Source organism: Terrapene carolina, unplaced genomic scaffold (assembly GCF_002925995.2).
Source record: "Terrapene carolina triunguis isolate 2854851 unplaced genomic scaffold, T_m_triunguis-2.0 Scaffold62, whole genome shotgun sequence".
Classification (NCBI taxonomy): Eukaryota; Metazoa; Chordata; order Testudines; family Emydidae; genus Terrapene; species Terrapene triunguis.
Genome location: NW_020664413.1, coordinates 42,515,646 through 42,529,804, shown reverse-complemented (window position 1 = coordinate 42,529,804; position 14,159 = coordinate 42,515,646). Strand labels below are relative to the sequence as shown.

Below are 14,159 nucleotides of genomic sequence, written 5' to 3'. Positions count from 1 at the left end.
TCTATGAGAATTCTTTGAAGGGGTCAACAAACATGTGGACAAGGGGGATCCAGTGGACTTAGTGTACATAGTGTTATTCTGCAACTGTTAGTGCACCCAGACCTAATCCACAAAAACAAAACAAAACAACAAAACAAAAACGATCTAGACAAACCCTCAGAAATAGCTAAGCCCTTTAAACTGAAAGTTTCCTAAAAATTCAGCTGAGGCAGGCATTCATCATGGAAAATTTCAGTCTGAATGTTTAAAGTTAATGGAAAGTGTTGGGCAACCTTAATTGTAGGCAGTGCTATGCACTCCAGCTCTGCCTAGAATATTGATTCTGCAGGGTTATGTACCTTGTACATCAAAACCAGCTCTACCTTTTTTTGCATAGTGTGTATATGATCCTCCAAGTAAAACATTTTACAACTGGTGAGGTACTCTAGGGAGCTGCTAACCTTATTCTGAAACATCAAGTATTATAATTACCAGAGGCAATACTGGATTTATTGGTAACATCATGGCTAGATGGATTACTATCCTGTATGAAAAATCCTGTGTTCCTACGGAAGTGTTCTCTTTCCAGCCTGTGGCTATAGAATGATAACTTGGAACAAATCCCCTTTTTCAACCAAGATACTGTAAAAGAGAAACTGCTAAATAAGAGGCCAGAGCTATTACTATGAAAATCATGAAATATCGTCTAACACTTGAGAGACATGATGCTGCTCAATTCTGCTTTGGCTGCTGCTTTGTCTATATCACCAGGAAACTGTCCAGCAAAAGAACACACCTTAAAAAGTAATGTTATTTCAATTCTCAGTATCTGTGATAAATTCTCAATGGCTACAACTGAAGTTTCAAAACAAATTTAGCCAAGTCGGTTGGAAATGTATCATATTGCAAAGTACACTTTCCAAGAAGAAGAGTCCTTCTCTAAATCCTTCTTCAAAGCTTGGAAGTACCAGGAGTTAGTACTCCTAGCTGTGATGCTTTCATCAACTACATGGTCATCCCAGCTTTATCCAAGTATTTCAATAACTTACAAGCAGAGAGAGGGGTGCAAAACAGAAGAATCTCTGCAAAATACTTTGCTATCTTACATTGGGTAAAGAAGGGGAAAATACTTTAAATGAATTTGCTTTAAAACCATACTGCAGAATCTCCCCAAGACCTAGGGTGGGGTGGAGGGAAATACAAATTTGGTCAAACTTACCACAGATTTCTAGTTGCCTTAAACATTAATGGACAATTATCTTTCACTTACAGAGTGCCAAGTTGAATCCAGCCCAGTTTGGGAACATCCGGAAAATCTTTACTATCTGGTTTAGGGTGACCAGATAACAAGTGTGGAAAATTGGTACAGGAGAGGGGGTAATAGACTGTAAGGGGTGTCTATATAAGACAAAGCCCCTAATATTGGGACGATCCTGATAATATTGGAATGATCCCGATAATATCAGGACGTCGGGTCACTTTAATCTGGTTGCTGTTTGATGTGTGTGTGTGTGTGTGTGTGTGCGTGCGTGTGTCCATTTTCTGCGGAATGGGTGTTGACATCACAAACACCACCATTACAGCTGATATCTACTGGCAACCTACCTACTGGTGATAGCTTGAGGAGACGGGCTGTAGCTCAGATAGAATGTTTATTCAACCACCTGCCTTCTCATGCCCAGCTGTGGTCCAAGGTTGATGCAGACTAGCAGGCAGAGTCAGGTCCTTGCAATACTGTTCTAACTATGGACCTGTACGGTGTCAGTCTGGCACCTTACGTAACATTCATGCTGTGACGAACAGGGACTGTTCTTAAAGTGGTCTGTGAATGCTGACAGGGGAGTGTGGCTAGGATAGTCTGCATTGGGGGGATGGGAGACTGACCGAAGGAGAATACCTGAGCATGTAACACGAGAACCCAGGAAGGAGTGAGAGGCCAGGTGACACCTTTGCCCGGGAAACTGAACAAAGGCTGTGGGAGGGGTCACTGAAGGCAGAGTCTCAGGAGCTGGCTGGTGAGGTGGCTGGGAGGCGAGAGAGGGCTCTGACCTCCCAAGGGGGTTGGGGTGCCCGAGGACCCCAAGATGGACCTAATTGAGGGGTATCCTGTTCTCTGTGCCTGCAAGACCTGTCTTGGACTGTGTCCCTGTCATCTAAATAAACCTTCTGCTTTACTGGCTGGCTAAGAGTCATGGTGAATCGCAGGAAGCCGGGGGTGCAGGGCCCTGAGTTCCCCCACACTCCATGACACATGCACAATTATGGAACAATAAATACTCTGGAAAATTAACTGGTAGAAATTTTATGACAAAGTATCTTTTTTTAGACTTATGCATATGCAATATTAAGTACTGGTTCTCATAGCCTCACGGCAAATCTGAAGCCTAATATTTTGCTCTCCCTGTGTGTGCTGAACTCCCATTAATGTCAAGTGGAGTTCTACACATATAAGGAGAGCAGCCTATTGAACTCTCATTGACGCTAATGGAAGTTTGGGAGACATAGGGAGAGCTGCATATTGGAGTCAAGCCTGCTGTGAAGATGTGAGAGTAGATTTTTACCCTTAATACTGCCTGTGTTTTTTAAAGGATAAGTATAAAGCACAGAAGTCTCCCTGATCTGGTTTTGAAAGAGAAACTAAGCAAATGTAAAAATTACAATATATATTTCCTTGCCCCGAAGAACTAAAAATGCAACACCTTCGTTCTGCCTTGAATTGGAATGTGACGGTCTGATAAGCATAATCATAACATGTTTTTCTTTATCAGTATTTTCAATATGTAAAAATGTACCTTGTTTTACATTTAAAGAGCTGACCTTCCTTTTCAGATACCGCAGCATCTTATTTTGCTGATAATCTCCTTCATTAATGAAAATCAGAGGCAGATTGGGCTATTTTGTGCATAATTAATTTTCTCGGCAAGAAGATTTATGAATGTAATTTTTCTCAATTGTGCCAGTAATGCATGTATGAGACAAACAAATAAATTAAACTTAAGCTATTCATGGTCCCTGGGTAAAAGGTTGTGTCAAGGACAGAGATAAGAGCTAACTCAGATTTGTGGGACAGCATAGCACACCCTCATCTGCAGTCCATGCAGACACACAGAAGGGAAATGATCCTTCTTTTTAAAGGAAAAATATTAACTACCGGTAGTTATCAGTTCTTGTGTCGTTAAGAAGGTAGATCTAACAGCCCTGTCACCCCTTGGTGCTGGAATTCATTTACTAGCAATTTAATTGATGTAAAAATAACGATGGCAGTGCAGTCCTTTAAAGGTTCTGTTGAGGGATCTTTACCTGAATGAATGTAAACCCACTCTTTTCTCCTGCTGATCTTTACACGGTGGGCTTGGTTAATAGCTGTATGTTCTTTTTTACTGACAGATGTTCAGCATGCAAGACTGGGGGCGTGATTTGACCATTATTGTCTTCATGATACAGTTTGGGGCCATAGCTGTGTTTGGAAGCTGATTTCAAATATAGGCACGGGTTTCCATTTTTAGTACCAAGCACAGTGTGAGCTGAGCAAACCCTGAATGTCAGCATGCACAAGTATAATTGGGAATCTCCAACAGTGACTAATGCACCAGAACTGCTTGGATTTATGGAAGAACTGTCTAAACAATCTACGTATGCTCCTGATAGGCTCTTTTCTGATTTTCCAAAAGCTGGGTCCCCTATGGTCTCTGCTGCTGCTGCCCTCTAGAGTGAAGGAAAAACACTGAGTTTCAACACTGGCAGGTTGGAGACAACCCTAGACATTTTCACCTAATTCATAAGCAATTAAAAATGTGCATAAAATTTCTGAGTGGACCTTCGTATGTCTTCAGATGTGCTCCCAGCGCTTTCTGTAAATGGTTTTCATAAAAATGAAACATTGATTACATTTTACCCTGAGTGCAGGAATATTTAGACTGGAACATACCAGTAATTAAATTATTAAAATCTGTTTAGTCAGATTTGTTTAAAATGATCCTTTGCTAGCTACCTGGGGTGAAATCTTGGCCCGATTGAAGTTAATGGGAGTTTTCTGAACACCCCTCCCCCTTCCCCCTGGTATTTATAATTGTCTCATATCCTGTGATGTCATTTATTCTACTACTGATATACTGATGCATACACAAATGTTTCATGCAATAACACACCTTTCACAGATCCATCACTGATGAAAATTAAGCTTGTATTCTTGCCCAAATTTTATTTTTTGCATATCATCATCAGACTGGGATCAATAGTAATAATACACAGGACTTTTCATCTTCAAACATTAACTAATAAACTTTCCCAACACTCCTGTGAGAGACAGAAAGAGAAGATTGTCTTCCTGTTAGAGAAGGGGAAATAGAGGCAGACTTGGGATGACAGAAGTCAGTATCAGAACCAGGAGTGAAACTCAGAACTTCTTAGCTAAGTTCTCTAGGTCTTGTGTCTCCTGCCGCTGGATTCCTTATTCTAATTTTAACAAGTCTGCTATTTATGTTATAGGAGAGAGAGAGGGTGTTTTGCAGAAATGGAATAATGGAACAAAATCAAACACATTTATTTATTTATGGTCAGTATTGGCAAAATTGTCCCGTTGCAAAACTCCAATGAAGTGAAAATCAATACTGTTCTAGTTCACTGACTTTCAAATTGTCTGATGCCATGAACCCCTTCTCTAATTGTTGAAAACATCATGGACCCCCCCCCCCCCCCCCCCCTCCGTGCATTTACACTTGTATCAGGGAAAGTCCAGGCACCATGTGATCTTTCCAAAAGCCCTTTTTGGACACAGTTTGACAACGCCTGTTCTAGCTGGCACTATTTTAGGGCTTATCTACATGAGGAAATTTGCTGGCAGAACTCTACTGCTATATTATAATTATATCGCTATAGTTATAGTGGTATAACTACAGTGATATCATTCTAACAGTATATTTTTGTTGGTGTCCCAGCATATAAAGCTCTTATTGTTCAACAAAAGCACTCCTTCATGTTTTACTTCAGACAGTTACAGAAAACTACCTAATCTGCTCCCTGTTCACATATTTTCTATTTGTCTCCGATCTTTATCTTCACTACAGGGTTAACTCAGGTGATTGGTACCTAGGTCTGAACAGCTGGATTAGTCTAGCCCAGGTGTGAGCTGCCACACGGCAAAGCCTTACCTGAATTATGTCCTTACTAGTGCTGTGCTCATCTGTGTCACTAAGACTTCAGGGGGCATGTCCCATACTTATCCTTTAGCAAACTGAGCCACTCTATGATGCTTTTCCAGTGCCTCATGGGAGCATTTGTCTGTCCTGGGCACAAGGGGGGGAACTGTGGGGAGGCACTGGAGGACTGTCTGCACTTGATTGGTTTGGCCTGTGTCCTCACTACAAAGTGGGCAGGTTTCAATCCCAAGTGAAAGCCTCATTCAGATTTTAGCCTAGGGCCCCAGCCAAGCCAGCTATCCTGGGTTTAAAGCACCACTGAACTTGGATGAGATGTTTTTGTGTGTGGATGGGTAAAGATTAGGGGTAACACTCATGGAAGTGCTTAAGATAACTCTGCAATTACCATATTTTAACTTATAACAGTTTCCAGGTACAGGTAGGAATCCTTTAACTCCTACTTCCATGGGTAATTTACAGCAAATATTGTGGTCAATAACATGCTGTAAGGCAGTCATGCACTCAGGGTTTTAAAAAAATTAGTGGTTTTGTTTATCAGTCAATCAACATGCCCTGTAGCTTGTGCACAAAAAACAAAAGCTTACCAAAAAGAAATTTCTGAAAAAATAGAATTCTGTGGGCTTCTGTCTTAAAAAACACCAAAGATAGCTCTGACATAATCTTACACTGCTAATATCACTCATTGACATCTGCAGTACTTAAACCCCAACTGCTTACACTCTTGATAATTAAAATAGACATTGCCAAGTGGCTAAGGGGTGAGCTTCTTACTGTAACAGAGTTAAAGATTTTATTACTCCTCTGCTCAAGTCTATAGAAGCATGAGTTTGTTTTGGCAAACAGCCAGTATTTTCCATAGAAAAGAAAATTGCCTCAATTTACAGGGAAATTCTTCTTTCCCCTGTATCATACACTTTCAATTTTATTTTGATAGACGTGAAGTACATGTTTTGTATGTCTTCTCCCAGTATAAATGTTTTCATAATTTTGCATTGGTAAGTCTATGTTTGAGGGGATAAGGAAAGAGGAAAGGAAAGGCTTCACGGTTCAAAATTTTGGTCTGATCCCTATGTTTTAAATTTGATTTGATTCAGTCAGGTATGTAAACATTACTCCAAGACTCCATTGGGCTTCCACTCATCCCTTCATTCTACATAATCAACTTTCTTCCTTATAGGTCTGTCTTCATCAAAGGGTGACTTGTACAGCTCTAACCCCATTTTTGAGAGCACAAAATAACCAGTGTCATGCTGTATTCCAGAGATGGGCCTGGTCCAAATGCCTCTAATGCTGATCAAAGTGTCAATCTGAACTTTGTGACTTGGGTCCACCTCTACCACAAACCTTCCACTGAGAATGAGAGCTTGTGAGAGCTCATCCCTCCCTTGAAAATGAAAATATCATATGCGTTACCAAATGTGAATGGCTTTTGTGACAATAGTTCTCACTTAGGATGACCAGACAGCAAATGTGAAAAATCAGGACAGGGGGTGGGAGGTAATAGGAGCCTATATAAGAAAAAGACCCAAAAGTTGGGACTGTCCCTATAAAATCGGGACATCTGGTCACTCAATTCTCACTTCACACTACCTTGGTTTTTGTTCAAATAATTAAAAGAGAATTATTTTATGAATTGTATTTTTTTGAAGCAGGGCACATACAAAACTCCCATATGCTTTTGTTTGTAACATATATCACCAGGATTGTGTGCAGAAAAACGAGGTCCCCTGTGTGTCAATAAATAACTTGGAGGTGCTTTAGAAAGTAGTTTTGAGACTCTACCATCAAATTAAAATTTAATTACATTAATAATCTGTTTAATTTCCTAGCTCCGTTGAAGTCCTTAGGTAATTTGTCCACTGTATTATTTCAGATGTGTTGAAAGCATTTTTTGTTATAAAGGTTCTTTTGCTTTTTAGAAAAATACAGAATGAAATAAAATTTAAAAAAGGCCTTCACAGAAGCAGATCTCAGGAAATTTTTAGAGACATGCTTTCAAGTCTATATTCTTCCTACTGTACAAAGGAGTTTTAAATGTGATACATAGAATATGATGGTGGCTTTGCAAGACTTGGAAAAGATTGGAGCAGGTTTCGTAGGTACTAACTGATTCCCAGTACTATTTTAAAATGCAAAGCTTCACTCAGGGATCTTTGCCATGTGTTGTTTACAAGGGATGTATAAGGTACCTATTGTGCATCAAGTAGAAGTACATGCAAGTCATTCTGTGCAATTTATGAGATACATTAACTACTGCATTTGTTTGCTCAATATTCTTGTTACAGTCAATCTAGCAAGCTGTAATTGTTTTTTGGAATACAAAAGATTACTCTATATAATGCAGTACAGTAGCTTCATTGAATTATTGAAGTTATAGTTAGAAAAGACCTATCAGGTCATCTAGTCATTGCTTTTTATGCATCATTGTAAATATGTTCAGATTTATAGTCACCTACTGTACATGAGAGCATTTTTCCTAGGAAAAATGTATGATTTCTTTACCATTTTAGACTATGTATGTCGTCTTCCACATGTTACTACTACCTGATTTTTCTTTTCCTTCAGTCTCACCCACTGTACTGATTGATAAATCATTTGACATACTTTATGAAAAACAAGTCTTGTTTTGTTACATATATTCCCATTTCATGTAGGTATATGAACTTTTGAATTACATAGCACTGTGTTTTCATGTTTTATCTAAAATTGGGGCTTAATTTATAGACAAAGTTGGTTCACTTAATACACCTGAAAGGTTGGACAATTATTTCTCACCTTTTGAAATTCTTCTCAACTCTTGAAAATCTCATTTTTGTTTTTTATCTAGGTAACATCTTGGTACAGGAAAAATATGAGTGATTATCTACATAAGCAAAATCTAGGCTCATCTTTAACAGAAAATGAAGAGCTACTTCATGAGCACATGGAAATGGAATTCAAGGCTAAGGTAAGAAATATGAAAATATTAAAGGAAAAAACTAACATACATTTTATATATATATATATATATATATGTGTGTGTGTGTACAGTCTGTATGTTTGTGTATATGAGAGAGAAAAGTTTTATTTTAAATATAACTAGTATTACACACACAATGTTCTTGGTACCATTTTTCTCACCCTAGCTTTTCCTATATTCATGAGACTATAAAGCAATGACAAAGTAATTGTACATTTTGTTTAACTACCACCTTTCAATATAGTGGCCAAATAACTAGATGTGTCGTTTAGAAATAAAAACAACATTGCAAGGGCTTAAGGGAAGTAGTTAAACAATTTGGGGAAGTTTTGATAATGGTAAAAATAGGTGGCCAGTCACTATTACTGTAATGCTTTGTCACTGAAATCTGCAGATCATGTGGCAACAAAGTGGGTATAACATAGGTTTCAACAGGAATTTTTAGCAATATGTCTGAAATAACATGATGGGACAATTTTATTCCTCTGCTGCATAAATGATGAGGGTGGGGTTAAAGATTATGTTGATATGAAAAAGAAATGTATTTACAAACCAGAGAGCATAAATATTAGAACTCTCTTGCAGTTACTTAATTTTGATGTAAATGTAATAGTTCTCTGAAGTACTGGTACAATATAGTGAAAATTGTTCGGTGTGCCATTTTGGACTGGTTGTGTTCAGAGAACTTGGCTCACAGAGCAGGCCTGTTTTGTGCTAAAGACCTTTGTTCATATAAAAATGTAAGTTTTTGAAAGGTGACTGAATTTACCAGACTGACGAGGTTTCTGAATGGCTGGAGTTATATCTTCTTTAAGCTTTAGACCATCAATTTGTTTCTATAATTTATAGTTACCTGCTTCAGTGCTACCAGGTAAGCAGGGAAAAATACACTTCTAATGCCATCCCAAGTATCTCATACATCCTATTTGAAGTCACAGTATTTTTGTCTAGAAAACATTGGTTCTTAACGGCATAGCACCACATTCTGCTGCAGGCTGCACACTGCTGTGAATACTAGCAGTGATGGGGTTAAACAATAATGATTGAGTCACAAGGCATTTCCAAAGGAATATTATGACCCGCTGGGAGAAGTTGATGGTCTGGAGTGCCATCAAGGATCACTGAATCGAGCTAGTCGTTAATCCTGAGGAAATTCACTGCACTGAAGTTGTTATTGCAGTTTATTATATCAGTTGAAGAAATATCATAACCCATGTTTTAAAAAATAATAAAATATGCATTTTCAGTCTGTACAGCAGTGGACCCTGAGGCCTCAAGGAACTATCACAATAAAATAAGTTTATTTATTTATTGCTTATCTAAATAACTCTTCCCCTATATATTAGCTAATCAGGTTGTTTGAATCATCCCACAGTATCTCATTCTTCGTCTAATGTTGATTAGCATTGGAAGCTTTCCGTGCAGAGTCATAACTTAGTGCAGCTTACCTTTATCCTTCTGTTGTTATTGTTGTCAGCATGTTCTAGCTCAGGGAAATGAAGTGGACTGAGTAGATCTTGCGGAATATATGCCATGCTTCTGATGTGAAATGTGGATACACAAGCTAGCTTAAGCTGCACACAGCAAATGTATTGCAGAAATATGAGCTACAGGTCTGTGTATCTGTTACCTTTTCATTGTACTGATGATATTACAAGCAGTGGGAAAGAGAAATTTGACACTTTGCTACATTTTATTTCCAGCTTGAGTATTCAAATGAGTGTTTCTGTAAAATTTGTTAGAATGGTAGAAGCTCATAGTAAGCTTATACTAGACACACTGATGTTTTGCCTCGATGGCAGAAGCACACTGAAACATAAGCTGATACCAAGTTCAGAGGTGCTCCCAGTTCAGGCTAAGTAATATCAGCACAATTTCTTCTACAGCACCTCCCTGTTCGTGACTCCACAGTGGAACATGTCCTTGTATCTGTAAGTCCCTAGTCTTTTATGAAACCTTCCATCTGATAACCTTATATCATCTCTTATCTCCAAACTGCAGTGATGTCCCTTTAATGATGTAGCAGGCTCATTTCTGTATCTCAGGATCCACTAGTCACACCATAACTCAGTTCGATGAAGGCCAGCTCTGATGGACTTCTCAAAAACAATTTACACACACACCCAGGCTGTCATCTGAAATGTGCTCCTGCCCTCCCCTTTCATCTCTTTCCCACATATATATGAATATGTATAGGGTGACCATGCATCCCGTTCTGGCCGGGACAGTCCCTTTTTATAGCCCTGTCCCAGCCATCCCAATATTTTTGGCAAAAGAGGGCATTTGTCCCATTTGCTGTTGCCAACTGATCAAGTTGGCAAGAGCAAATGGGACAAATGCCCACTTTTGTCAAAAAAGTGGGGTGTGGTGCAGAGGAACGTGCACGGGGGCAAGTGGAGATGCTAGCCCCGTGCAGGGGGGAGGCTGGGCTGAAGGAGGGGGCAGGCAGGGTTCCAGCGACCAGCAACAGCCTCGAATGGGGAGCTGGCAGGGTTCAAGTGACCAGTGACAGTTGGGGAGGGGCACCTCGGGTGAGCAGCGGGGTGGGGCCTGAGGGAGCGGGGCCTCAGGCGAGTGGCTGGGGCCAGCCCCACGCAGTGTCCCATTTTCCCTTTTGGAAATATGGTCACCCTAAATATGAGCCTTTTTACCACTTTTTAAACCCTTATTTAAATGTCCCCAAAGAGCTATGGCCTCAACCTTCAATTGCAGGATTTTGAATCTGCAATATTTTGCAGCTCTTAGGACAGCCTCCAAAATCTGATGCTCTCCCTGGATAAGATCACTACATTTTAAATTTCTGCACTGTACATGCAATCCTGTTCTGATTGTTTGTAACTGGAGAAAGCTTTCTTCATGCTAAATCACGTTTTGGTTGTCATTACATTGTAGCAGCTCCAGATGTACGTCTGATCATCATTTCTGGTATAGTTTACAGCAAATGCTGTGCTAGGTTCGATCATCATTACAGTTCAGTCTCTCCTGCCTGGTTTGCCAGATGTTACACTTGCAGATTCAGGATATTGCCTAATCAAGTATCCTTTATTAGTACTTTTTACAAATTTAAAATATGTATGTTTATAAAACCTCACTATGAAAGTGTTACAGGAAGCTCAAATCTCTGCAGAAAAACACGTCCTACTTCCCAGAACTGAGCTAGAAGCAAAATTACATATATTCATAGATTTTTTAGACCAGAAAGGATCATTCTGATCCTCTAGTCTGCTGACTAAAGAATTTCACCAAGTAATTCCTGCATCAATCCCTTATCTTGTGGTTGAGTTACAGTTTATTTCTCAAAAAGATACCCAATCTTGATTTTAAAACTTCAAGCAATGGAGAGTCCATCATATCTTTGGTGAGTTGTTATAATGGCTAATTACCATCAGCGTTCCCCTATCATTTTTGTGTCCTATTTATTGTCTGAGTTTGTTCAGCTCCATCTTCCAGCCCATTAGATCTTGTTAATGCCTTTGTCTGCTAGACTGAGGAGCCCTCTACTGTCAGAAATCTCCCAGTGTGTATACTTGATCAAGATCCCTTTTACCCTGATGCTTGATAAGCTAGATAGACTTAGGAAACTCATTCGCTTTAAGGCAGCTTTTCCCTATCTCAAATAATACTTGCCTCTCTTTTCGGAACCCTTTCCAATTTTTCAACATGCTTTTTGAAGTGTGAATGCCAGAACTGGACGCATTATTCCATTAATGGTCTCACCAGTGCTATAGACATAAATAATATCCATTATGACCCCTAAGTCCAGAGTCACTCCTTCACTGGATGCAGTCCTCCATCTTCTAAATGTGATCTACATTCTTTGTTCCTAGATGTATGAACTTGCAGTTGGCTGTATTGAAATACATGTTATTCAAATGAATCCAGCTTGCGTAGGGATCCAGATCAGTCTGTAATTCACCTGTCATCATTTACCATTCCACTAATTTTTGTATCATCTGTGAACTTTATCAAACAATTTTTTTGTATTTCCTTCCAAATCATTGATATAGATCAGGGGTCAGCAACGTTCGGCATGCGGCTCGCCAGGGTGCTTACCCTAGCGAGCCGCGTGCCGAATGTTGCCGACCCCGATATAGATCTTGAATAGCATTGAGCCAAGAAATAGAGTACTGGAAAAATAGAACACTAGCATTTCACGCTGCTTTCTGTAGAACAAACATTTTTCTCTAAAAGAATTAAGTCTACATTCACATTGAAAGACTATTAACGTATATCAACACTTTCAAGTGCTACAACTATCCAGCCTAATGCACTTTTGAGAGGATGGCAGTATCCCTGAGGAGCACTATTTTGCAACACAGCCTGCTACAAGATGCTCAAATGGGGATGAGTTTGCTTTTTTGAATGGCAGAATTGTGAACCCAGTATTGTTGTAAATTCCAGCTGGGAGCACATGCTTAGAAACTATGTAAAAAATGTGCCTACCCCACATTCAGGTCTTTGCTGAGCACCTTGTATTTGGGAGTTACCTGGGTTGTTTTCAAACTGATAAAATTATTGCTACATGCCATTCTTTTCCTAATCTCTGACCTGTCTGTTGCTTGAACTGAACATTCATTATATATCATGACTGCTTTACCAGTGATACGTAATGAAATTGAAAAACACCCATAGAAAGTATTGCTTTAGTAAATCAAGCTCGCATTGTCTGGGATGATTACTAGATGAACCAAGAAACCTATAAAATACTATATAAGACGACGGCACTGCTGCATATCATCGTATTTAAAGAAAAAGATTATATCTGAAGCTGAAAAATCTCAAAGCAGAAGTTGTCTAAGTCTCCAAATAGTAAAACAACTATATTAATTTTTCAAAATTCTTCTACTTTCTTTTAATGAACAGCTTGTTTTGTGTGTCTGATTCTTTAATGTTCTAACCAATTAAAAGCCGGCATCAGTTTTTGCAGCACATAAATTGGAAGCAGTCTCATTAGTAATAGGGAAAAAAGTAAAATTGAATTTTTCTGGAATCATTATAACTATAGTTAGAATTACTCCCCCCTCTGGAACTGTCTTTAGTGTCCAACTTGTGTTCTAATTAAAAAATGATCAGTGTTCTGCACTAACTTCAGAATGTAGTTTCTATCACCTCAGAATTAGGTATATGAACGGTCATAAATGCCAGTTCCTGTCAGATAATATAGGGAAGGTGCGGGAAGATCCTTTCAGTTCATGTTTGAGAAATACTGTAAGGGGGACGTTACATCAGACCCAGATAAGTGTACTTTCTGTAGCTTTGTGGTTAACTGGAGAATGTCTGAATAGCCCTTAAAAGGCACTAATAACTTACTGTCTTAGTTGCCTTCCTGGAAAATATCATAGCATTCCATCAACTCAGTAATAAAATGTGCTCGCTGCATCCTTCCATCCAGCTAGCTGGAAGAAAAGGGGCATTGCCCCTTTAAAGTGTCCCCTACAACGGGTGGGGAAGAGAGAGTTACTCATGGGCTATCTAGTAAGTATTTGCAGAGTTGGGCTCTTTATACATACAAGTATGTGATGTTGTGTGGGCCTACAGAGAAGATAACAGTACTTATTGAAAATAAGCACATCAGTACTTCTCCTTTGGCTCCAGTGGTAGAGACCTTACTGCTTGGAAGGATTTTCAGTCCCTCAGCTCCCCAGCTATGCAAGTATGATTTATATATAGCAGTACCATGCATAGCCCCATCCTGGAGCACTGCAAAAGTGGTGTAGAGTTCATTTGCTCCTAAAAAAACTCTCTGACCCACCTTAGCATAGTTGTATTTAGATTATATTTACAGGCCCAAAGAGTCAAAGGTGTTGACAAGACTGTGTCACTGTCTATGACATACCAGGGTACAATCCAGACTAATGAGTAGCTGTGTCACCCCTCCCCTGTAACCTAGGGTTACCATATTTAAAAAATAAAAAAGGAGGACACTCCACGGGGCCCTGGCCCCACCCCTTTCCCAACCCCGGCCCCTCCCCAACTCCGACCCTTCACCAAAGTCCCCGCCCTAACTCCCCCTCCTCCCTCCCAGCCACGCGAAAAGGGCTGCCCAAGCGCTACCGGCTTCA

The 14,159-nt window shown here is 39.5% G+C and overlaps 1 protein-coding gene across 2 annotated transcripts in view; it reads left to right on the top strand.

Annotated features, from left to right (window-relative positions):
* CCDC141 (coiled-coil domain containing 141) overlaps positions 1-14,159 on the top strand; it is a 144,864-nt gene that overhangs the window by 54,950 nt on the left and 75,755 nt on the right. For both annotated transcript variants that reach the window (XM_024204039.1, XM_024204042.1), the window contains one exon: positions 7,966-8,085. In XM_024204039.1, coding sequence (XP_024059807.1) covers positions 7,966-8,085 — 120 coding nt within the window. The remainder of the gene's footprint in view (positions 1-7,965; positions 8,086-14,159) is intronic.